Source organism: Vespa velutina, chromosome 16 (assembly GCF_912470025.1).
Source record: "Vespa velutina chromosome 16, iVesVel2.1, whole genome shotgun sequence".
Classification (NCBI taxonomy): domain Eukaryota; kingdom Metazoa; phylum Arthropoda; class Insecta; order Hymenoptera; family Vespidae; genus Vespa; species Vespa velutina.
Genome location: NC_062203.1, coordinates 3,119,084 through 3,146,432, shown reverse-complemented (window position 1 = coordinate 3,146,432; position 27,349 = coordinate 3,119,084). Strand labels below are relative to the sequence as shown.

At 28.3% G+C, this 27,349-nt stretch overlaps 2 protein-coding genes and 2 non-coding genes across 6 annotated transcripts in view; 2 read left to right on the top strand and 2 right to left on the bottom strand.

Annotated features, from left to right (window-relative positions):
* The window catches only part of LOC124954968 (zinc finger SWIM domain-containing protein 8 homolog), a 42,458-nt gene extending 16,798 nt beyond the window's left edge, over positions 1-25,660 (bottom strand). For all 3 annotated transcript variants that reach the window (XM_047508679.1, XM_047508680.1, XM_047508681.1), the window contains exon 1: positions 24,609-25,660. In XM_047508679.1, the coding sequence (XP_047364635.1) occupies positions 24,609-24,957 (349 nt within the window). In that variant the 5' untranslated portion in view covers positions 24,958-25,660. The remainder of the gene's footprint in view (positions 1-24,608) is intronic.
* On the top strand, positions 17,183-17,253 carry Trnag-gcc. Its single transcript has one exon. It is a non-coding gene; the product is annotated as a tRNA-Gly (tRNA).
* Positions 22,721-22,791, top strand: Trnag-gcc. The gene has a single exon. It is a non-coding gene; the product is annotated as a tRNA-Gly (tRNA).
* Positions 25,661-25,984: 324 nt separating the features above from the next.
* LOC124954969 (sodium-independent sulfate anion transporter) overlaps positions 25,985-27,349 on the bottom strand; it is a 19,301-nt gene continuing 17,936 nt past the window's right edge. Inside the window, exon 12 of the mRNA XM_047508683.1 lies at positions 25,985-26,035. The gene's annotated coding sequence lies outside the window, so the exon portion shown is untranslated. The remainder of the gene's footprint in view (positions 26,036-27,349) is intronic.

The following is a 27,349-nucleotide window of genomic DNA, read 5'->3' as shown; positions in this document are numbered from 1 at the left end:
AGAAAATTATAATTATAATCAACAATGAAATCATTTTCTATATCCTAATAAATAATAATATTATCGTTGGACTTAAACGACTTTCTCATTCGTATCGTCAAATGATTGATGAACAATAAGATCATTCGAAAAATATACGCCACGTTTTAATATTTCATTTCGATTCTCTCTGTATAGATCTATAATAGATACTCGTATGAATTTCAGGGATTTCGGTAACGTCTTGGTTGAACGATCCAATTGGATCCACCTACTACGTCAACTATACGAAGATTGATGGGATCGGTTTATCTATGAGGGACCATGAAAATTTTCTTCGAATTCGAAAAGATATATCATTAATTTTCCTAGAAAAATTTGTACAACTTTTCTTTCTTTATTTCTTTCTTCTTTTTTCCTTTTTCTTTCTTTACTTTTTTTTTTCCTTTCATCGTACGAATATATATATATATATATATATATATATAGATACATATATATGGTGTCTTATTTAAAATGATACAGTTAAATATTTCCGATTCTATTTGTATGAACAAATAAATATCCTTTGTTATAAACAAACGTTTTGAATAAAAGTTATTAGATTTTCAAGGAGAAATTTTAATATCTTATTTACATTTATTTCATTATTTTCATTGATATGAATCGTAGTCAGATACGATAGTTATAATTTTTTTATTATTATTATTATTATTATTATTAAACGGAAATCAATACCTTAAGTCAAATAAAAGTTTGCAAAGTATATCGATACAAATCAACTGTGTATTTTTTTTTCATCGATATTTCATCGAATTATATCGCTTTGAGGTTTAATGAACTGGTTAATCGCGATAATGTAGTTTATGAATGGTTTTAGCTGGTTGTTTTACGCTTAAAACAATTACAGTGATATTAAAGTGTATATTAAAATAAATAAATAAATAAATAAATAAATAAATAAGAACGAGTAAAAAAAAAAAAAAAAAAAAGAAATAAAAATTTATTAACGAATTTATCGATTATATGACAGAGAGTAAAAACTTATGGGAAAAATTTATCGCGTTATTGCGATTACACGGTTTATTAAAGTTCAAAATGTCCTAAAACGATGTAATATCGATAAAATGTGTACAGAACGTAGATAGGTATTCGTTGGATTTGCATTGATATTTTCTACTAACTTTTAATAGACTTATAATATATCGATTTCCATTTGGAAAACAGAAAAAAAGAAAAGAAAAAAATTTTTATGACTTCCACATCTTGAAAAAAGTAATTTCCAATGAAATAGCTGCAATAAATATTATATTATATTTCATCTTCCTAAATCTAATCCAAATTTTATTTCGAACATGTGTTTATTAAATCAATAGGATCAGAGATATTTGATCGTATCATTTGAAATGAGACACTCAGTATAATACGTATATATATATACATCTCTATAAAAATAACAAAAAATATTTATATACCTCTATAAAAATAACAACAACAAATATATATATATATATATAATAAATATATAATTAAAAAAAATATATAATAAAAAAGATAAAAATAAAAAAAAAAGAAAAAAAAAAGAAGAAAAAGTTTATCGATGAAAAATCACAAAAGCTTTCGTTTTTTATATCGTCCTAACCATCCTTGAAGGGAAATTATCGATTGGATGCTAAAAGTGCATATTTACTTTTTCAAAAATAATTACTAATCGATTTAAAAAATGTACGCCCGATCTATATTATTATTATTATTATTATTATTATCGGTATTATTATTGTTATTATTATCGTTATTATTATTATTATTATTATCGTTATTATTATTATTATTATTATCGTTATTATTATTATTATTATTATCGTCAGTATTATTATTCTCGTGTATAATAAAAAATTTACATTGTTTCCATGGTAACTATATAAATCGTACACTAATCCGACAGAAATAAATTTTTCTTTTCGTCCTTAGATTAATAAAAAAAGAATTGCGACACGTATAAGACTATTCTCGATTTGGGATTAAATATTCCTACGAAAAGTAATTCGTCATATTTTAATCATGAAAGAACTTCTTTTTCTTCTTCTTTTTCTTTATTCTTTTTCTTTTTAATTCGAAATAACAGAAGTTTATACGTTTACAAAATCCATTGGAAGAAGGATAATCGATCCCGAGTGAAACTTTAAGAGTTTCAATGTAATTTAGTCGAGTTTACTTTATTCGAAAAAGAAGTAGTTGAGACTCTGTGTGCTGTGGGCTAGGGGAATGGTGGAAGAGAGGAAGGGTTAAAGGGAAACTTAAAATACAGGCTGCGCATGCCATATACATAGAACTTCATTCAGCATTGGTGCCATAAAACTTTCACAACATGGATAAAATAACGACTGCTTTGTTTCTCTTTCACTCACTCACACACACACACACACACATACCCCTCTCTCCCTCTTTCTCTCTCTCTCTCTCTCTCTCTCTCTCTCTCTCTCTCTCTCTCTCTCAAAAGAAATAACAAAAAGCTTGTTAAACGAATAACGTTCTTACAGAGAATTTCAGAATTAATAGGTCAAAAAGATATAAAAGTATATATTTTATTAGACAGTTATTTGCAGTTTCATTATTATAAAACAGAATAAAAAAAAAAAAAATATATATATATGTATATTTACAGGGTGTCCAAGAAGTATGAAACCAAATTTATACCATGTATTACTGTGGTCACATAAGTGAAAAAAAAAGTTCATATAAACTTATGTTCAAAAATGATTTATCGAAAAGATATATTCTTTTAAAAGATATAAATTGAAAAAAAAAAAAAATGAACTCTTTTCATCGATTTGACCTTAGTAATACGTAGTAATAAATTTGGTCTCATACTTATTTGACACTCTGTATATATAACCCAGTGGATAGCACTTTGTGAATAAACTGACCTTTCACTCGAAATGATGGTTCTTTTTTTTTTTTTTTTTTTTTTTTTTTTTTTTCCTAGACGAAATTCATAATATTTTTTAAGCATGTCAAATCTCATATATATATATATATATTCTATAAACACTCAATAACATCGATTAAGTATCGGTGAATTTTACATAAGACAAGTGAAAAAAGGCGGAAAAAAGAAATATAATTTTTTTGGCACAATTTGTCATTATTTGTTTTCACTATAGTTACATAATACAATACGACGAGATAGCAAAAGGGAGTTCTCAGTGATGAAGTAAAACGAAGAAGAAGATTTAGGCGCTTGTCCGAAGGAGATTAGACAGGACGAGAGAGAGAGAGAGAGAGAGAGAGAGAGAGAGAGAGAGAGAGAGAGAGAGAGAGAGAGAGAGAGAGAGAGAGAGAGAGAGAGAGAGAGAGAAAAGCTTAGTCAGCATTTTCCATCAGCTCGTCTCTTCTTTTATTTTTTTCTCTTTTTTTTCTTCGTCTTCCTTCCCTTCTCTTTTCTTATTCGATCGAAATGAAACATCAGGTAGGTTTGGCTCTTGGCAATCTTTCCTATTTCCTTGCAGTAATTAATTGGCAGATTGGTAAAAAAAAAAAAAAAAAAAAAAAAAAGAAAGAAGAAAAAAAAACAAAAAAAGAAAAAGAAATCATAATCATTCTGAAAAGAATTTCATAGAAACATTTCTTCTCTCCAATTGGATTTTGTAAATTTTCGATCGTACATTTATTTTCTCGAATTAAATATTTCATATTATTTCATCGAATTTCCTGAGAATAATTTTTTAATTTTACGAAACATAACAATGTGTTGTATTTATATATACGTAAAAATAATAAAGGAGTTAATATTTATCGATTGATCCATTATATGAGATCATCAGTTCATTTTATCAATTACATTTCAAGTATAACTATAATTAGAGTCACGAATATAGTAACCGGAATATAAGGTATATTTATTGGATCTACCGACAAGTTTCGCATGTTTATCATATAATTATTTTTAACTTTTTACAACTGCCATATACTTTTGAAATCATATTACATACATATGTACATATGTTTATGCGTGTGTTCGTGCATGCGTGCGTGTGTATGTATTTGTATGTATGTATATATTTTGTATTTTATAAGTTTTAATTGTTGCAACAAAATTAATTATTACTTCATATCGAATGTTTTTCATATTTCTTTTATATTCAAGTTATGGTTATACATAATGTTTAATAATAATAATAATAATAATAATAATAATAATAATAATAATAATAATAATATTATACTCAGTGTAACATAACTAAGTTAGTAATAGTATATGAAACTAAAGAATTATAGTATTATTTTTAATAAGTATAGTAAAAGTTATATAATAGTATATCATAATATACAAAATTAATAACACTCTGTATTATAATTTCAGAGAATATAATATATTATTATAGCATTTTAGTGCATTATATTATATAATTTTTACTCTATAATATAATTATACTATACTACGTAATACTGCGTATAATATTTACGTTTCGTGTATCAATTTTTTTTTTTTCGTAAAAACGAAAAAAATTTCGTTACAGGCAATTAAATGGAACCTTTTTTCGTTTTTTTTTTTCTTTTTTTTTTTTTTAATAATTATTAGTAAATATCAAAAGAAAAAAGAAGAAATAAAAAAGATGAAAGATAAACACATAAATATATAAAATGGAAAGAATAATATTTTCCCGAAAAAAAGAAAAAAAAAAAAAAAGGAAGAAAAATGAAAAGCAAAAAATTAATAAAATGGAAAATAATAAATCAGAGATAAAAATGTATAGAAAGTCAGTGTCATATATTTTCCTTAAAGATTCCCTTGGAAACCAGCGTGTAGAATTCATCTTCTAATAGAAGACGAAAAGATCCTTTGTCCGGAATTCATATCGTAATGGCCGACGAACGAGACAGAACGAATGACGACATCTTTTCTACATCTTTCTAAGTAAGTACTTTTACTTGGAAATAATTTCTTTTTTTTTTCTTCTTCTTCTTTTTCTTCTCTCTCGAATCTATCGATCATCAACGATAAAATAAGGGTAGCAAGAAAAAGGAGAAAGAAAGAAAGAAAGGAAAAAAGAAAAAAAAAGAAAAGAAAGAATGAGAGAAGGAAGGAAAGAAAAAAAAAAGAAAAAAAAGAGAGAGAAAGAGAGAGAGAGAGAGAGAGAGAGAGAGAGAAGGAGAGAGACATATCAAATTGTATTTACTTTTTGGAAAGTTAATTGTATATACTCTAGCACTTGGTCCTCTAGAAGTTACTGAAACTCGATTCCTTCGTTTCAAGTGATCTTGAAAAAAAAGAAAAAAAAAATAAGAAAAAAAAAAGAAAAAAGAGAAGGAAAGAAGGAAAGAGAGAGAGAAAGAGAGAGAGAGAGAGAGAGAGAGAGAGAAAAAGAAAGGACCACGAAGGGATCGAGATCAGCTGTCGCACCTGTCACGCCCTGTAATTGAATTCCATCGGTTCGCCTCGATCGCTTATTCTTTTTCAGAATGTCGATATTGCCCTTCGGCTTGGAATACCATCATGGATATTTCCCTTATGGGACGGATGACGTGAAAGCCACTTTTATATATCTCGGCCGTATTAGTGCGACGATATTTTTGGTTGGTGATTTTTTCGATCGGTATAGAGGAGAGAAAAAAAAAAAAAAAAAAAACGAAAAAAGATCACATTCAAGAGAGAAATATAATGTTTCAATGAAAATGAAGAATTAAAAATAAGTTGGACGTGTCTTCCATGATCGATTTTGTATTCCAAGATTTTTTTTTACTATTTTCTTTTTTCTTTTTCTTTCTTTCATATACATATGTATAAACTTAATAAAAATTATATAGTATTATATTAATCAATAATTAATGTCGAAATTTTCATTAAAAATAGTATACATATATATATATATATATATATATATATATATATATATATATATATATATATATAATATTATATATATAAATATTATAATATTAAAAAATATTATTTATATATAAACATAATAGTTTAGCGTTAAATTAAAATCAATAAGTAATATCATAATTTTTAATAAAAATAGTATTGGTTATTTACGTATATGAAATACTGAAAATATCAAAATCATAAATATAATATCATATATATTATTTATATATAATAAGATAGTATCAGATTGGCCAATAAGTAATGTTATAATTTTAAATAATAATAAAAAATAAAAAGAAAATATATATAAATAGTAAAACAATATTGAAAATTCTAATATTAACGATTTAATATTATATACTATTTATATACAATAGTATAGCATCAGGTTGATCAATAATATTGAAATTTGAAAAAAAAGGGTAAAAAGAAAAGGAAAAAAAAAAAAAAAAGAAGAAAAAGAAAATTATTTAAATATAAAATTCACATATTACCTATCGTTCGATCTAATTGAACACTATTATCAATTTATAGGATTCCTTAAAAGGAAATAAATAAACAAAATATAAATAAATAAATAAATAAATAAAAAATAAAAAAAATAATTATTTGTAAAGAAAATATATGATCTCGCATTTTAAGTACAATTTATATACACATACATACACACATAAATATATACATATACACATAGGGATATATACATACTTGTATGTATTTAGTATACGTAAACATTTTAATCGTATTTATATCATTCCTAAATATCATTGAAAGAATTTTTTGAAACATAAAACTGCTTGCTTATTGTAGAGAAAGACAGATGGACGGACAAACAGATGGACATACAGGTAAACAGACATACAAACAGACAGACAGACAAATGGATAGACAGATACAAATAAAGACAGAGAGAGAGGGGGGGGGGGGAGGGAGAGAGAGAGAAAATGTGAGAGAAAAAAATATAATGAAAAGATAATAAAATGATAAATTAGAGTTCAAATGAGATGACAAAGGAAGGAAAATAAAAAGAAAAAGAGAAAGGAAAAGAAGAAAAAAAATAAAAATAAAAAGATGAATAAGAAGAAGAAGTAGAAGAAGAAGAAAAGTGTAGAAGAAAGAAGAAAGAAAACACAACGGATGCTGCGAGAAGAATCGAGGAGAGCCTCGTATTGAGATGTATCCCTGTATCCGTTCGGAAGGTATAGAGGAGAGCCTAGGGGTTACCATGGCAACCGTATCGATCCTCACTGGCTTCAGAGATGTACTAAACGATTCACAGCCAACGCGAATTCTCTCTACTTGGGGCGCGTTAATGCGAATAGGCTTATAGTTCTGAGCCTAAGACTACATTTTCTAACAACATTTAAAAAAAATTATCCTTCCTTTTTTTCCCCCCATACGGTTTAAATGTACGAATATTTTTGTCGATTTTTCTTTTTTTTTTCTTTTTTTTAATTGTTATTATTATTTTTTCTTCTTTTAATTCCTTTTTGTTCCAAAAAAAAAAAAAAAAGAAAAAAAAAATATATATATATATATATATTTTTTTTTTTCTTTAAAAGTGGCGAACGATTTATTAGAGTAGATTCGATCTCTTCGAAATGATTGATATTGTATTTTTTTTCTTCTATTTATTTTTAAGCGTCGGAGGCGGCAAAGTTTTATTATTATCTTTACTGTTATGACTGTGATAATATACATATATATATATATATAAATAAATACACACACACACACATATATAATGTCATAAGTAATTAATGTAAAAATTTTATTGATCTCATAATAAATAATAAATCTTCTTGATGAGATTATTATTGATTACGCTAAGATCTATTATTAAATATAATAATAATAAATAATAATAATAAAACAAAAAAAAAAAAAGAAAGAAAAAAAGACAAAAAATAATGATTAAAAAATGATTTGTTTTTCGCTCATTTAACCATCTTCGTTAGCCGGGGCTTTCATGATGAAATCTTCTTTTTTTTTTTTTTGTTATTTATTTATTTCTTTTTCTTATTGCTTTTTCTTTTTTTTTTTTTTTTTTTTTTTTTTTTTTTTTTTTTTTTTTTTTTTTTTTTTAATGACCTCAAATTATCTCATGCGGCATATAAGGCTCGGTATAGATAAAACCGAGAGATGAATGAAGAACTATCTTGATTGATTGCTCTTTTACATTTTTATTGCATGTTCATACGTTCGCCAATTAAAAGCAAAGAATTCTTTAATGAGGAGAAGTCTGAGAATTTATTATATCTCTTTTTCGTTTTCTCCATATGGTAAATGTTAATAAGCCGGGAGAAGAACACGTGCGTGATATAATAATTAAATGATTAAAAAAAAAGAATTATTGAAACAAAATTTCAATTCTAAAAAAGTTATGAAAATGTATTGTTCCGAAATAAAAATTTATATATATTAATGAACAGAAGACAGCTAACAGACAACGAAAAGATCATTTTTTTTTTCGCGCTAGATAGACTTATTATTAATGACTTTCTTCTACCTTTTATTTTTTGTTGTATTGCATGTTGTAAAAAAGAAAAAAAAAAAAAAATTAAAAAATAAAAATAAAAAATAAAAATAAAAAATAAAAGGGAACGACATTGGAAAATCGCAAAGCTACCGGCGAACATACCGGTGAATTCAATGAGAAGTTTACCGTGGACTCTTCTATTATATCAAATGACTTAATTACCAGTTTTCCTATTGAATTAAATCCACAGACGAGTAGTAATGTCTATGACGTTACTTCCTGTGGCATCTCATTATAGAAAGCTTATATCTCTCTTCTCGAAGGGGGAAAGCCCTCGGTAACGGACTTACGTTTAATGGCAAATACCGTTTTCATTGATATCCATAAGGAAACGCCATTTTGACTTGCCCCATTATCAAAATAATTCTCACATCCATACACAAGATTTTTATCATTTTTGTAAACATTTTGATTAAAAAGAAATTAATTCTAATTACGAGTTAATGAGAAAAATTGGAAATTAAAAGAGAAAATTATATTACGAGTTAATAAAAATCTGAATAATCAATTCTGATTACATATATATATTATAGAAAAAAAAAAAAAAGAAAAAAGAAAAAAGAATATTTTTTTTCTTCCTCGAAGAAAAATATTTCTAAAAAAGAAATGGAACGATGATACATCGAACATGAAACGACAAATTAATTCTTCTATATTGATTTTTGATAATTCAAAATTAATTATTCTGAAATAACTATAGTTTTGAAAAAGTTTCTTTTTTTTTTTTCCTTTTCTTTTTCAAAATTCATTTGTAGTCGTAAAAAGAAGAAAAAAGAAAAAGAAAACGAAAGAAAATCATCGAAACTTTGGTTTTCTTTTTCTTTTTCTTTTTTTTTTTTTTTGTTTTTAAGTTACTTAATACTCAGACAAATGAGATCTATGTAATCGAAGAAAAAAAAGAAAAAGAAAAAGGAATAAAAAAAAAAAAAAAAAGAAATAAAACGAAACAAAACAATAATTGTAAACTTGATTGTGACGTATTAAAAAATATCAGGTACAATAATAAAGTTAATTTACAAACTATAATATCATTATGTGTAAAGTAACATTCGCATGAGTGAACTTTTGTGTATGCGATAATAATTTTACAAGTTCTAATTAGTACTATTTATGATCTTGTTATATTTGAAAATTAGAAAAGGAAAATACAAATGCATGCAATCGAACGACAAACACGCGACACACACACACACACACATATAAAGAGAGGAAAATTGGTGAGAGAACGAAGGAAAAAGGAAATCTAGAATGACATTTGGCACCCTTCAACGAGCCCCGATCCAAATGAGATTCTCCTCGTTTCCTTCGTCTTCCATCAAACTTAATCTATTTATCGATAACTCATCCAACCAGGCTAAGTTCAATGAGAGAATGAAGGAGCCAGAGGAGAGAGTATACCACGATAATGGGGATAAGAGTTCGCTGAGCCACAATGCTCAGCGAAGAAAATAATAATAATGGTAATAATTATAAAAATGATAATAATAATAATAATAATAATAATAATAATAATAATAATAATAATATATTTAATAATAATAATATAATAATATATTATTATATCTAGATATTTCATTTATATTATTATATTAATAATAATAATAATAAGAATAATAAGTATAATAATAATAATAATAATAATAATAATAATAATAATATTAATAATAATAAGAAGAATAATATTAATAATAATAATAATAATAATAATAATAATATTAATAATAATGATGATGATGATGATGATGATGAATAATAACAACAACAACAACAATAGAAAAAGAAAGAAAAAGGAAGGAAAAGAGAACTAAAATAGATCCAATTAGAGCTCGAAGAGAGATATGTTTTTGATTAAAAAAGCGTGACCTATCTGAAGCAATTCACCTTCAACCGTAATGAAAATATTACTCGATGGAAATCCGATGAAAGATTCTTGTCCGATACTATTAATTAAATACATGTTAATAAATATAACGAGCAAATGTAAAATTTGTAATCCTTTGTAATCGATTTGTTTTCTATTTTTTCTTTTTTTTTTTTTCTATTTTCTTTTTTATATCTATAAAGAAATCATATAATACGAAAGTGCACGTATTACACGTATAATAATATCATGGAGAAAATTGTAATTTTACTCTACGAGATTTATAATAATTTTCTATACTATACTCTAATAGACTACATTATTATACTATAGATAATTATACTATTACTTGTTATAATTATAATATAGAGTAATATTAATATACTATATAATATATTATAATATAGTATACTATAATATAGAATAAAAAATTACAATAACCTTCGTAAATTAATATACGTCATTATTAATATATATCATTACTTAAAAAATTATAATTTATTCTAAGTATAATATATCCTTAAAAAAAAAAAAAAAAAAAAGAAAAAAAAAAAAAGAAGAACCAATCCGTCGCAATAAACAATCGAATTTTATTAGGGATACTTTAACGCCTATAAATTAATTATTTTACTTAACAAACATTTTTCTTATTTCTTCCTTTCAAGATAGCCGTCTCCTATGGCTCTAAAACGTATAAAGAAAAAGTAGAACCTTGATCGATTTTTAAAGTACTCTTTAAAAACTTTGTTTATTAATTATTTGTCGAACAAAAAAAAAAAAAAAAAAAAGAAAAGAAAAGAAAAAGAAAAGAAAAAGAAAAAAAAGGGGGAAAAGAAAAAGAAAAAAAGAGGAAAAAGAAAACACCACACTGTAGTGTACCCTCCTACCACACGCAATTACGGTGGAGTTTCGCGTTGTTTTGTTCGCAACGGAAGAGAGGGCGCATGTGGGGGAGGGAGGGAGGGAGGGAGTAACTGGAAGGTGAGGAGAGTGGAGACGCTAAAGGCGGGAATATTCTCTCTCTTTCTCTTTCTACCAAGTTGGCCGTTTTACTGACAAGAACGAACAACAATTTTCCTGCGCGTAGCTACGTCCGCTGGCTTTCTATGAATAAGTGATTCCCCTTTGTGCACGAACGCGAAAAGTCTGGAACGCGATGCACAGTTGCGTCAATTCTCACGGCTTCCTTCTCCTTTCTCTTCACCACCATTTCCACCTCTTCCACTACTTCCACCACGTTCACTATCCCACCTCCACCATCATCTACATCACCACCTCCACTACTTTCCCCTAACCACCTTCACTTCTCTTCACCTAACCTCACCTCTTTTCATCGAACCTCAACTCACCACCGAACTTCGGTATTCGCCATTTAAGTTCATATCGTCGTGTTTCTCGAATTCTGACGATATAAATGATCGTTTCGCATTGTTCATATTATCGATGATTCGATTAGAGTTTTATGAGAGATCACAGACATTGATAAACGAAGAACGAAAGTTCCTTTCTCATATTTTCGATTCAAAAATGATATTGGAATTGGGAAAATGATATTTTTAATGGAATGAATGAATATCGGACATTGTTCTAAACGAATGAAAAAAAAAAAGAAAATAATTATTTCACGACCTTATGACAAATTTTTACAGTATCAGTTAAAATGAATAAATAAATAAATAAATAAATAAATATATATATATATATAAATAAATGAATAATAATTTGTTATTAAATTAAAAGAATAAAATACATGTGCTAACTGTTTATTAAATGTGTCCTCTTGTTCATTTAAATATGTCTGTTGGATTTTTTGAAAATTTTATTTTTACGAAAAATAACGGCATTTCATATTTTTTCTTTTCTCTTTTTCTTTTTTTCAACTTTCATGGAAAAAATCGTCCTTTTCAACGAAAATATTTCAAAGTATTAAAAGATAGATGAATATATCCTGTCTGTTACGAGTAAAATAATAGTAAAACTATTTATATTTATATTAATATATAGGTTAACGAAGAACATGTATTTTTTCTCGAATAAGTTCAAAGGTGTTCCTTTTTTTTTTATTTTTTTCATGGAACAGTCTTTCAACAAATTTTTTTGAAAATATTTTTAAATTTTCACGAAGCTTCTTTTCTTTTCGTTGTAGATATTCCTCCCTTTTTTTTTTTATCTTCAATAGAGATCAATGTTCAACATCACTATTAGAAAAAAATTCATACGATTATCAGACGCTAATATTTTTCATTTCTTTTCTTTTTTCATTTCTTTTCATTTTTTTTTTCTACAACGCTTAAAAATTTTTCCCATTTTACTGTCGAATATTACAGAACAAATAAGGAAAAGAAACGTTAAGATTATCAAGAATTCTAGATATGGTATCATTATAGGTACGTATGTATGAATATCACGAAACTTTATTATATTACTCTAACAAATGATTATATAAACGCAATAAAAAAAAGAAGAGACGATTATTATTACACGAACATTTAATAATAATAATAATAATAATAATAATAATAATAATAATAATAATAATAATAATAATAATAATAATAATAATAAATATAATAATAATGATTATTAAATATAATATATATTATTATTATATATATTATTTAATAATTGAAAAAATTTACACATTATGAAGATATAAATAAAAACTTGATTAAAAATTTATTATTTTATGATTTAATTAGCTTAATTTTTTTTTTTTGGATATATAGATCAAACTATAACCTTAAGAAATGAATTGTTCATGATAGTAGTCAACGAAAGATGACGATAAATGATGAGAGTATTGGTTAAAATGGTTCAAAAAAAAGAAAAAGAAAAAAAGAAAGAAAAAAAAAAGAATCGATAGAGAGAAAGAAATAATGAAAGATTCAGTCGATGATAACAATTTTCTATTTAACAATAGAGAAGTGAGAGTACTGTCATACAATACCAATGATCAATACTAATGCAAAATAAAAAATGGTGAATATATAGACTTCAATGATAAATTGCGATTGAATCGGCGAGTGGATGATTACGTCAAACGTGATATTAATTCGAATGACGATATTTAAATCGTAATGTATCAGAGAAAAAAAAGAGAGAAAAAAAAACATTTTCATCTATTTATAATGGTTTAGAATACACAGCTTGTTCACAATTGTGTGGGACATCCTAAATGCACATAACGCACACAGAGAGAGGAGGAAAGAGAGAGAGGACACACACAGAGGATATTTTATATATATATGTATATACAATAAATAAGATATATATTTAGTTGGGATACAAACGATTATCTTTTGTATCCTCTCTTTCATTTTTTATTTTTCTATCTCTTTTTTTTCGACTGATAAAGTAAAAGTAACATCAAAAATTTGTTTTGATTTATAACGAATAAATAAATTATAGCCATTGTTAATAAAAGGAGGACGAAGACGTAGCATATCGAAGGATTCGACCATGTCTCTTTATAAGGTTCACGGCCATTTCCTTTCAGGGACCGCGGATCGATGCTGCAACGATGTTCAGGAAGAGGATTCGAGAATACGCTCGTGATCATCCTTCAACGTGACTCATTCTTCCTTCCGTAGAAAAAGGTAAAGAATGTTAGTGTCGTAAAACATGCACACGAATACACACACATGACACATGCACACGAATACACACACAGGACACATGCACACGAATACACCTACAGGACACATGCACACGAATACACACACAGGACACATGCACACGAATACACACACAGGACACATGCACACGAATACACACACAGGACACATGCACACGAATACACACACAGGACACACACACATATATACATATACACAGAGAAAGAGAGATGAAAAAGATCTAAATATTTATATGTCTATATATATGTGTATATATATGTGTCTCACGTACTTAGGTGTGTTGGTTATGCAAAATTTTCAAATCGTATTTCGAAATATTTAATAGATCGAAGAATTAATTAATTGTTTATAAAGTAACTCTTTAAATATAACGCACTAACGTATACTCATACATTCATCAAATATAGGTTTTTCTTTCTTTCTTTCTTTCTTTCTTTCTTTTCTTTTCTTTTTTTTTTTTCTTTTTTTTTTCTACCAAAAAATTCATTCTCTCTATCTCATATTTAAAAGTTAATGCTTCCCAAATATAAATTATATATGATATCTTAATAATTATTAATTACACGTAAAGTATAATTCTGATATATTTGTTAACTTAAGAGAGAGATAAAAATAGATATATAAATAGATAGAGACAGAGACAAAGAGACAAAGAGAGAGAGAGAGAGAGAGAGAGAGAGAGAAACAAGAAAAAATAGATGAGTTACTTTAGAAAGATCAAAAAAAGAAATTCGATGTCGGACATTTCGTAAAGGTTTAAATGAAAGAAGGAAAAAAAGAAAAAGAAAAAGAAAAAAAAAGAACATAAAGAAACGATTTTCTAACAACAAGTGTCACCGGCACAAAAGTCAGTTTTTTTTTCGTATTCAATGCCAAAGTAAAAAAGAGGGAGAAAAGCGGCCGCCGGCTGCGGAACGGTTTGCGTAAGGGGAAAAAAGGAAAAAGGAAAAAGGAAGAAAGAGAAAGATAGAAAGAAAAAGAAAAGGGAAAAAGAAGGAGGGATAGAGAGAGAGAGAGAGAGAGAGAGAGAGAGAGAGAGAGAGAGAGAGAGAGAGAGAGAAGAAAAGAAAGACTTGAGGATCAGTTCGAATAGCGAGAGGGGCCAGGTGCATTGACTTTACTCGCTCCATGGCAAACCGGATATCGGACTCGACTGCTACCTGCCCTACCCCTCCCAACTACCCTCCCCTCACCCCACCACCACTTTTCTGAAGATTCGTCTCCGTCCGGAGTTATCTGCTACGGATTATGGACCGACATTTCTCTCTGTATCTCTCCGCATGCGTGTGTATGCGTGCGCATTTTGTATTTGTGTATGTGTGTGTGTTGCACGCGCGCGCGGGCGCATGAGTGTCGCTCACGCTTCGATGCCTTTGGGGATCCTTTGTTCGTGCGAGAGCTTGAAAAAAAAGGACGGATTTTCCATCGGTATAAAAAGGAAAAAGAAAAAAGAAAAAAAAATGAAAAAACAAAAAAAAAGAAAATCTGTAAATCGATGATTTATATACATTCACTTGCTATTCATAAATTTCATTTTAACCTGATATACATATATATATATATATATATATATATATATATATACATTAAATGCATACAATGCATACATACATACATACATTTAACTTACATATACATTTAATTTATACATACATGATTATAAATTGAAGGTCAGTTGAATATTATACTACGTTTGTTGTTAGAAAAAATAGAAAAGAAAATCCATATATATATGTATGCATGTACGTGTATTAAAAAAATTTTCACAACTTTTCTGTTTAAATGTCAAAGTGTTCTAAGAGCGGATACAAAATAAAATATCCGATTTGCGATTAAATTCAAAATTCGATGACTTTTAATTTCTTTTTTTTTTTTTTTTTTTTTTTTTTTTTTTTTTTTTTTTTTCTTTTTTTATGGACACCCTATATCTTTTTTTTTTTCCTTTTTTTTAGTTCGACGACCCGATCTTTGATTTTTCTTATGGATACTCTGTATCTTTTTTTTTTTTATTTGTTTTATCGATCAGATATTTTAATCTATTACTTTAAAAATGAGAATAGAAAATTAAGTTGACCTTGAAGTAATATTTAAAAAAAAGAAAAAAAAAAGAAGAAAAAAGGAAAAAAAAATGAACTAACCGTATCGATTAATAAGCTAAAAATGTTGATAATAATCGCACTTTATTTGAAATATTTTTATCTTACGTCAATACGATTGTCCTACGTAAGTAAGTACATAGAAACAGAAGATAATAACGGTCTACATCCGTTATGTTACGTATAGGTTATGTACTTACTAACGCGCATACAGACTTAACCTTCGAGGAAAAGAATAGACAAGAAAAAAAAGATAAAAAAAGATAAAAAAAAAAAAAAAGCAACATTTTATAGATACAGAATAAAATGCAATTCTATCATTTCGAATTATTTTAATGTAAAGAATCACAGTAATATTCCTAATTGTTTTTACTAAAGATTTTCAAGGTGGCGTATTTCTGTAAAATAAAAAAAATATGGCCGACAGGATGTAAGTTAAGACGAAGCCAAAGTGATTTGTCATCGGTACGGATGAACGGAACATTCGAGTCATCATTAAACATGTAATGCACCGTCATTCTTTTTTTCTTTCATGATTCACCTCGTCATCATCTCCAAGAATTCGCTTAATTCGTTTAGTGCATGGAAAAAGAAAAAAAAAAAGATATCAAAAAAAAAAAAAAAAAAAAAAAAAAAAAAAAAAAAAAACGATTCAATGAGTCGGACGAAAAAGTAACTTTGTTTAAAATATATGATAGTTCTAATCCTTTGGATTCATCGATTGGCAAACAAGCTACCGGCACGATCGTGTTTCAAGGCGTAGAGGAAAAAGAGATAAGGAATCGAGCGTTAGCTTCGCGCGATGACTATGGTTCAAGGTCGGACGTTGCACTTTTGTGGTTCCGATGCAACAAAGAGAAAGAAACTGAGGAAGAGGAGAAAAATGGCCAGCTAAACCTCTTCGGGCTTAGCTGTTTGCTCGCAGATTATTTTACTATTTTTCATACATTCCATATGAAATTACTTATCAAATTAAATAACGCCATTTTATTATAACCTTCGACTGGAAAATAACGGAAGATAACGAATAATATAAGAAATGTAAGAAATGTAAGAAATGTAAGATCAACGAACTTCTTTCGATATTAATTTAATAAATTATTTAAATCATAAATGTATATATATAGATATGTGTATATATGTGATATAAATTATTTTTTCCAATCTAATAACAAGTATTTAGATCACTATTTAACATCAGCATCGGTGGTTCAGTGGTAGAATGCTCGCCTGCCACGCGGGCGGCCCGGGTTCGATTCCCGGCCGATGCAGGAAAATTATCTTTTTACTTTTTTTTTCTTTTCTTTTTTTTTTTTTTTTTTTTTTTTCTTCCGTTTGAAAAAATACCATATGATAATAATTATTAAAATAAGTACACTCATTCTAAAAATATAATAATAATAATAACAAACGTTGTAGAAAATCATACGTTATATAGTTAGCACCATTCACAAAACCATATGTTACACTTTCCCCATTATGTTTTCCCTTACCATCTGTTATAAATTTTTTTTTCTTTCCTTTTTTTTTTTTTTTTTTTTATACTATCAAAGGAACAAACTCGTTTCGTTTACTGAAATTGTGTTAACTTGTAGAAAATGTGTTACTTAAAATAAAAATAAATAAACAAAAAAAAAAAAAAGAACAAAAAAAAAAAGAAAAAGAAGAAGAAAAGTTAACGACGAATAAATTAATTTCATTTGTTAACTTTTATTTCATGATACTTTTAACGATCTTGAATTTTCTTGGAAAGAAAAAAAAGAAAAAAGAAAAAAGAAAAAAAGAGAGAGAGAGAGAGAGAGAGAAGAAAAATAAAGATTCCGTTCTTATGGTGAAATTGCATGTTGAGAGAAGAATTTACAGACTTATTAACAGTGTGATAACGTTGCCTGGTGCGCGAGACCAGCTCGCATATACTCCGGCTTTTCACGAAACACATAGAAAGCGTTCATGACGTTGGTAATTAAAACCAAGCGACATATATGTTAGACCGTAACGACTTTGCCAACTTCGCAACGCTATTTTTCAACTCGCATATGATATTATAAGCTCGTCGTCTTATTTCTTTTTGATGCCCGTATCCATTCCTCCGAAAATGGTATGACGCAGAGATATACTTACCTGGCAATTTATGACTCACGTGCGGAAACTTAACACTTAACATGCAATAACCGATTTCTCTGATGCCATAAGAATGACCAAGGTTAGTTGTTAAAACGAGTGCCGAATTTTTTTTTTCTTTTTTTTTTTTTTTTTTTTTTTTTTTTTAATAGTTTTATATAGCGAATAAAGAAAGATCTAAATCTCGATCGTTTCCCGACGATCTTGATCGTATTTATAAAACGTATTTTTTGTTTATTTTTATTTATTTATTTTTTTTTTTGTTGAACGATCTGCTAATTAACGTAACATAAAGTTTCCTTTAAAATGTGACATATTAAAGGTAGATAAAAACTAATCCTTAAGAAGGAATTATTTTTCTTAGAGAAAAAGAATTCCATAAGAGATTTTATCAAAATTGAAAAAGAAATTCTTGCCATAATGAAGATTATTATTATCAATTATAATATTAATCAATAATAATACTAATGTATTCTTTTAAAGAATTGTATATTATATTCATGTATCTAATTTCAAGGATAAATTATTTTTATTAAAAAGAAAAAAAAAAAGAAGAAAACAAAATTCTAAAGACCTTATCAAAATTGGAAAAAAAAAAAAAAAGAAATTATTAATATCGATATAAATTATATTAATTAAATATTAAATGGCAGTATACAAATTTATTATTTTCTTATATATATATAGATATAAAAAAAATTATACATGACAAAAAAAATTATTTCCTAAATTTAACAACTTTTGTATTATTATTAAAGTAATAAATAATTAGAAAAAAAAATTTTTGTTAGTTTTCTTACAAAAACAAAAAAAAAAAACGATCGTCATTCTGTTTTAAATGAGAACACATATTGCATTAGAATTCTTGAGAGTTATTAATATGTATATGTACGAACGGAAGTAAAAGTTCCTGACAAAGATAGAAAGTGATAACGGCAGGTCGAAGAAATCGTGGGATAAGAAGGGGATAAGAAGAGAGTTAAAAGAAACGATTTCAAAGCACGTTCTTTTATTTAACTCTTACTTCTACTTCTATCATGTTAATAACAAAATTTTAACGAATTTTAATCAAAAATCAAACCAAAGTTTTCCATCAAATTCTACTTCATAGCCTAACTTTAATTATCTTGGTAAAATCATTCGAATGCATACTAACTTTCAGTTTTTTTTTTTTTAAATAGATTACAATCAATAACATCCTTAAGAAAATTTATAGAAAAAAAAAAAAGAAAAAAAAAGAAAAAAAAAAGGAAAAAAAAAGAAAGAAAAATTCTTATTAATAGCTATCAAATATAATTTTTTTTTATTACGTTGCGCAATTGATGTTTTAATTAAAAAAACGTTTTGTTTTTATCTGGGATATATATATATATATATATATATATATATATATATATTATTATTATTATTATTATTATCATTATTATTATTTATATATTTATCAATATATACCTAATGGATATTAGGTTCATATAATTAATGTATGAATTTATATATATATAATTATAGTAAATAATTTTTTATATTATTAAATAAACATTAAATAATATAAAAAATTTTAATGAAAAATTGATATAATTATATGATATAATATATATATATATATATATCCTAGATAAAAAAACGTTTTTTAATTAAAATTGTTTTTTAATTAAAATATCGATTACGTAGCAACAAAAATAAATAAATAAATAAAAAAAGAAATATGTTTTGATCTGATGCTTTGGAAGTTGAACTTATTCTAAGTTATATTTAAAGCGCTGATTTCAAAAATAGCATTGATTTCGTCAAATCAACTCTAGTTTTCGTGATATTCTTGTAGACACTTCTATGCAGAAATTATCTCCAAAACACAGACAATTTTGTCGTCTGAAAAATTAGACGACATTCTAATTCATTAGAACATAAATATGTTTAATACGTTTATTGCAAAAATAAACAATTTTTGTACAAATAAACAATTTTGTTCTATAGCTTTCGAGATACAACAAATTTATACAAATGCCAACTGAAGGAATAAAATTTTTTACCATTTTTACAATCATTGTATCTATCAAACATACTCAACGAATATATATATATATCTAATACTTTAGAAACAACAAAACGTCTGTTGGACAATGAAAATTCGACTAATAAATTAATCTATTAGTCTCTTGATTTTAATCTTTTATAATTAAATTAATTATTCATATCTTACTCATTGTTAAATTCAAAAAAGATATAAGAAGAAAAAAGCGACAAGGAACGGGTTAAAAAAAAAAGGAAAAAAAAGAAAAAAGAAAAAAGAAAAAAGAAAAAAGAAAAAGGAAAAAGAAGTATTATTTTTCTATTCCATTTGAACGAAGTTACCAAGATAAGATTTAAGACCTAACACCTACACGATAGTAGTAGTACACGTGTATGCATATTCGTCCTTGGCACGAGAACGCTTATGTGCATTTTCTGAGAAGTACACGGGTCAAAGATAGCGATATCTAACAACCTACCTGCCTAACCACCCATTATCTTACCCTGTGGCGCAATTACCAAGAGAGAAAAGGGTTCACTAACCTTCATTTGAAGGGACAGAGGCTTTTACTCAATTTACTTTCGCCATCGTTCTTTGACTCATCCCAATAACTATCTATCCTATACGTTATAATAGAACTGGGATCTATAAAGATTCCACAGGTTGATCATATAAATTAAGAACCGGTTGAATATCTCCTTTGTTAGGAACAATAAAGAGAGAGTGGGAGTGAGAGAGTGTGAGAGAGAGAGAGAGAGAGAGTGCAGAGAAAATATTTATATATATATATATATATATATATATATATATGGGAATAAACTTATACTACGTATGAGGTCAAATATATAAATGAGGTTAAATAAATAAAAACAGTTCATATAAATTTATGTCCGAAAATGCTTTATTGAAAAGATATATATTTTATTTTCATAAGTTTATATGAATTTTTTATTTGGCCTCAGTAATACGTAACATAAGTTTGATTTCATTTTTTTGGACATCCTATATATATATATATATATATATATATATATATACACACGCATACATGTTACGAAAGTTTAACGATCACACGTGTCAAATATAAGATTAGAAAATAAAATACATGAAAGTTCGGTTAATGTTATCGAAAATTTCATTCTTCGAGTATGCCAGACATCTTTTTTTTTTCTCCCCCCCCCCCCCCCATAAAGATGTGAAAAATGCCAGAGATTTTTTTGTATTATTCATTTGTTTTATCTTTTTCTTTTCTTTCTTTTTTTTTCTTTTTTTTTTTTTTGGGGGGGGTTACACGAAAAATATCTATCATAATCAACTTTTGGAAGTTTACGTACTGTTTCTAATATATCGGATTTTTTGTGATTGTTTTTGTTTCTTTTCTTTTTTTTTTTTTTTTTTTTTTTTTTTTTTTGAACCATAAAATAATATAATAATTTTTCAAAGCATACGAAAGAGGATGTATATGTTTTAGAAAAAACAAAAAAAAAAAAAAAAAAAAGGAACAAAAAAAGAAAAAAAAACAGTGCAAAATTAATCCATAATAAAAATTGAAAATCATTAAACTATCGGTTAAACCGAAAATCGAATAATTTATTTCGTACTGTCAAAATATATTTGACATATAAAATCATAAACTTTAGTTATACATATTTTTCTTTTTTCTTATATATATTGAGCTATTAACAAAGTATTCAACAAGGTATAATTTATAATTAATTAGTATAAGCAGTTATATCACTGGCTCGATAAGAAGATGATCAACCAAACTCTCAGTGCTGCCAATGTCACATAGATTAACAAGATCGATTACGTCAATAAGCCAATTAGAAATTAATTTCCATTATTATTGACAGATCGACGTGCGCGTCTAGAAGATACATCAACGTTTACCATCCTGTTTCCGACGTGCTTCGTCCTATTTTATAGTCAATCAACGAATGAATTATAAACTTCCCCAAAACGTCAATCCGTTGCGCATTCTTTAACGCGTTTGAACTTTCTTTTTGCTTCTTTTTTTTCCCCGTCTTCTTTTCATCTTTACACCATTTTTTTTCTTTTTTTTTTTTTATTTTCTATATAGATTTTTAGGACGCCGAACTGTTCAGCAGCTTTTTAGTTTGTTAAAACGAACGAACAAGTATTCGTAGAATAAAAACAATTCTCAACTGTACGTTCTGATACTGTATGACCGCGTGACATTTATATTGTTTCAGTGGCATTTATAAAAAAAAAAAAAGAAGAGAGCAAAAAATAAAAAGAACCAATTTTTTTCAACATACTTTTCATACTCCATTTATTTTGATTCAACTATTAAATTATGAAATCATTGTATTTTTGGAATTTAATAAACGACTTGAAAAGAATAAAAGAAAAAAAGGAACGTATAACCATGGACGTGCTCTATATAGATGAATGATCGTTCATCGAATAAATTGATCCATTTATGATAAATAATTCGAAATAATAGCGTCCAAATAATATTTCGATGATATATAGATATATTTGTTTGTTAATAAAATGAAATACTTTAAAAATATATTATTTTATTCATTAAAAATAATATGAATCATTCCATATCTACTATTTTCTAGAATGTATTTCCCGTAGCATCGGTGGTTCAGTGGTAGAATGCTCGCCTGCCACGCGGGCGGCCCGGGTTCGATTCCCGGCCGATGCAGGATTTATTTTTTATATTTCTTTTCTTTTTTTTTTTTTTTATATATAAAACTAATTATAATTTGTATCACCGATAATAATTTCTACAACATGCCATTAGCATTTAGAAAATAATTAGAACAAAAATAGTAATAGTTTTCATAGAAAATACAGCGTTAATAATAATAATATAAAAAAAAAAAAATTAAACTCGGTAGAAATAGAGATCTATGGTTCTTCAAATTTTCAAAAATAATTCAAGCATAATTTTTCTTAGAAAGTTATAATAATAAGAAAAAGAGCAGAATGATTCTTTTTTTGTTTTTTTTTTTTTTTTCCATTAAAAAAAATAATAATTTATATCAATAATAACAACATGATGTTTAGTAAATAATTACAATAAAAATAGTCAAAGTTTTAATAGAAAATATAAACAGTAATTAAAAAAAAAAAAAAAAAAAAAAAAAAAGATAATTATTCAGGCCATGATATTTTTCTTCGAAATTATAATGATAAGGGAAAACGTATTTTTCTTTTTTTTTTTGAACAAGATTTTTTGAACAATACTACTACCACTACTGCTATTACCAGAGTACTACTACTACTACTACTACTGCTACTATTAATAGTAATATTAGTAAATAATATTGTAAAATAAACATGGGTCGATATTGCGACGATAATACATAAGATTCGCGAACAATGTTAGCGCTTGGTGTTAACGATCATCCCGAGTTAATTAAATTTACGACTCAATATTGAAGGGGTTATAACCGCAGTTTACGTAATAAGGCGTTCTCGTTGTAGAAACCACTTTCGGAAGCTTCTCATTAGCTAAGACGTATTTAGTTCTGGCATGAACGAGCAAAACGACAAAAACGAACTGCTCGACGAAGTTTCGATGAAAGAGAAGATATCTTAGTCGAAACCTATAGAGAGAGATTTCTGTAAATTTTCGAGGTAACACATAGAATTTAATCTAAATATCGCGATATCGTGAATATGTGTACAAACGTGCACGTTCAAGTTACAAGAGAACGAACGAACGAACGAACGAATCCAGGGCGCAGCATCGACTCACAAGCTCAACCTCAACCCCATAGAGTCCTCCCTCACCGACCACCATCGTACTTCTAATTTACTATCGGAGCTTTGATCAAATGCTTTCGTCGATTCTCTTCGTTTAATTTTATTTCTTTCTTATACTTCGATCGAACATGATGACATAATTAATTCTAATTGATGTGCCTATGAAGTGTAGGACATTCCAAAACAACTTTGAACTTAATTTAAAAAAATTTGCGTATTGCATTATGATTTATGAATTTTTTTTTTTCTTTTTTTTTTATAATAACAGAATTCAATATGCGTTTTCAAAGAATATACGGTATTTTTTTTTCTCTCTTTTTTTTTTGAGTCAAAATTATTCATTCCGTATAAATGGCAGCTGTTTAAAGTGCCCCGAGGGCGGGGGAGGGGCGAGAGGTGATAACTCACCTGAAGTACACAACTAGAAAATTATTTTCAACTGTGCACAATTATGATTAACCAATGGAACATTAAGAAGTGTTGTTCTCGATCAAACGTTGCTTTCGTTTGAACGAATAAACATTTGAAAATGAATGACTTTAGAAAAACAAAAAAAGAAACGAAGAAGACATTGTTACCAGTTTTGTAAAATAATACAATATATATCGTATACATTTCTTTTTTATACACGATACGTTCATACGATATTATATATATATATATTGGCGAGTACATGTTTCAAAAAAAAAAAAAAAAAAAAAAAAAAAAAAAAAAAAAAAAAAAAAAAGAAAGGAAAAAGGAAAAACTTACCATCCGTCGGCCTTTTTGCGGTACCAAATCCTGCAGTTGGTCGACGCCATCCTCGCCAATTGTTACAAAGTGATTCGGGTTCGCTGCTCCAACTACAAAGCGAATCCTCTTCAAAATGATCGGAATCCTCGAACGAGAAACGATCGACGTCTTCCCAATCCAAAATTTGTCCACCTTGGGCGGGTTGATCGACCGCAGGTTGTACATTGGGATTTCCCGCGGACGAGGTGGTGCCACCACTACCACCAGCACCACCACCAACACCACCACCACCACTACCACCGCCGCCATTAGGATTTCCGTTTGATTGGGATGTAGGATTATTTCCGGTTGATGATCCATTTGCCATGGTAGTAGTACCGCCATTCGCGTTACCGTTCGCATTACCTCCACTCGCATGATTCGCGTTTGTTTGATTTCCATTTCCGTTGTTGTTGCTGTTACCTGTCGTTGATCCTCCAGGACATCCAATGACATCTCCAATTCCGGTACCACCAGCACCACCAGCACCACCAGCACCAGAACCAGCACCAGTACCACCACTACCACCAGCAATAGCAGCAGCAGCAGCAGTAGCAGTAGCAGCAGCAGTAGCAGCAGCAGTACCACCGGTACCACGTCCAGCGAAGGGACCGGAACCACTTCCAGAAGCTCCGTTTCCTCCTCCTCCTCCACCTCCTCCGCCTCCTCCGCCGCTACCACCACCACCTCCGCCAGCACCCACCGGCACCGGAGATCGAGCCAGATTGCCCGCCAGTTTTAATTCTGGTACGAATCGGCAGACGCGACACTACGAGCGCGCTTCCGATACGATACCTTATTATGATCACCACCACCACTATCACTACGACCGCGGATGACAACAATGACAACAACACCAAAGTGCACCAACCCCACAACAACAACAACCACCTCCAAAACCACAACCACAACCACCTCCACTGTCCTATCTTTCTCGTCACCCTTCCGTTCGTTTTCTTCTTCTTTTTTTTCCTCTTCTTCTTTTTCCTTTTTTTTTCCCTCGAACACCACCACCACCACGACCACCACCGCCACCACCACCTCCGCCACCTCCGCCTCCACCTCCTCCGCCTCCGCCTCCACCTCCTCCTCTTCCTCTTCCTCGTCTTCGTCCACCTTCTCTGCCAGACTCTAACAACTTCTTCCTTCGCCACCGGCGACCCTCCTCCTCCTTCTCTCAGTCACCTCCACGTTTCTTCAGTCTCCAAAATCCAAGAAACTCTGGGCCTTCCTTCTTAATCCTCACGTATCGTTTAACGCTTATTAACATGAAGCAGTTTGACGCGTCCTTCCTCGTTCGTTTGTTCTCTTCCCTGTCCTCTTTGTTTGCCTCTCTCTTCCTTTCTCTCTCTCTCTCTCTTTCTCTCTTTCTTTCTCTTTCTCTCGCCCACTCTCTTTCTCGTTCTCTGTTTATTCCAAAAAGACACAAACAATTTCAACGTATACATTTACACGTGTATTATCTTTATCCTAACTCTAGTTGTGTGCCTATGGGACAATGTAGTACGCAACACAGACCAACTTTGAGCTCAATTGAAACAATTTGAGCATTTCATTATGATTCATGATGAATTTTTTTTTTTTTTATAATGACTGAATTGCTTTTCTCAAACCTACCTGATTATTATTTCCTTCAGAGGCTTCGAAGAATATACAGTTATTTCTTTTCTTTTCTTTTCTTTTCTTTTCTTTTTCTTTTTTTTTTTTTTTCTTTCAATCAACAAGTATTCACTCAAGAGTCAAAATTATTTATTCCGTATAAATGACAGCTATTCAAAGTACTCGTTCAAGGTGGCAACGCACCCGAAGTGTACAATTTGAAAATTATTTTCAGGTGTGCACAACTAGAGTTAAAATAATTCAGATTCACAAAAAAAAAAAAGAAAAAAAAAAAATGTCTTTCAAACTGTCGATATCGAAGTGTACATTTTTAATTTTAATTTATAATTGAACAAAAATGAGAATTATAATAATATTACGATAAGAAAATGAAAAAATATTATACATTACATATAATAGATCTATAATAGATTTATAATAGATCCTTAAACGATACAAACGAATTTATACACATATAATGATACGCAAAATAATTGCAGTTTGAAAAACACTGTTCGAAGTTCTTTTTCTCTCTCTCTCTTTCTCTCTCTCTCTTCTATGATATGCTTTATCAATGGAAAAAAAGAGAAAGAGAGAGAAAGAAAGAGAGTGAGAGAGAGAGAGAGAGAGAGAGAGAAAGAAAAAAGGTACCAAAATGTTTTAACGCCTCTCATTTTATATCGTAAAAATTTCAAATTATCATCTATTCGTTATTTCTATCGTATTAAATTTAAATTTAGAAATTATGCGCTCTCTTTCGTGCTAAAATCCAATCGAATTGGAGATTCATGCATGCATGCATCTATCCGTGCATGCATATACGTTTATATGTATGTATGTATGTATGTATGTATGTATGTATGTATGTATGTATGTATGTATGTATGTATGTATGTATGTATGTATGTATGTACGTACGTACGTATGTACGCAAAATAGGTCCAAGTACGATCACATGCAAAGTTTAAATGGGATTTAAGTCGAAGACTCCTCTTCTTACTCTTAAACCTCACACCTAATCCCTTAAACCTTATTCCTCATTCCTCATTTACGATGAAAGTAATTACGTAAATGGTTATCAATGTTGAAGATAAGCCATGTGATCTCTCATCCTTTTATCG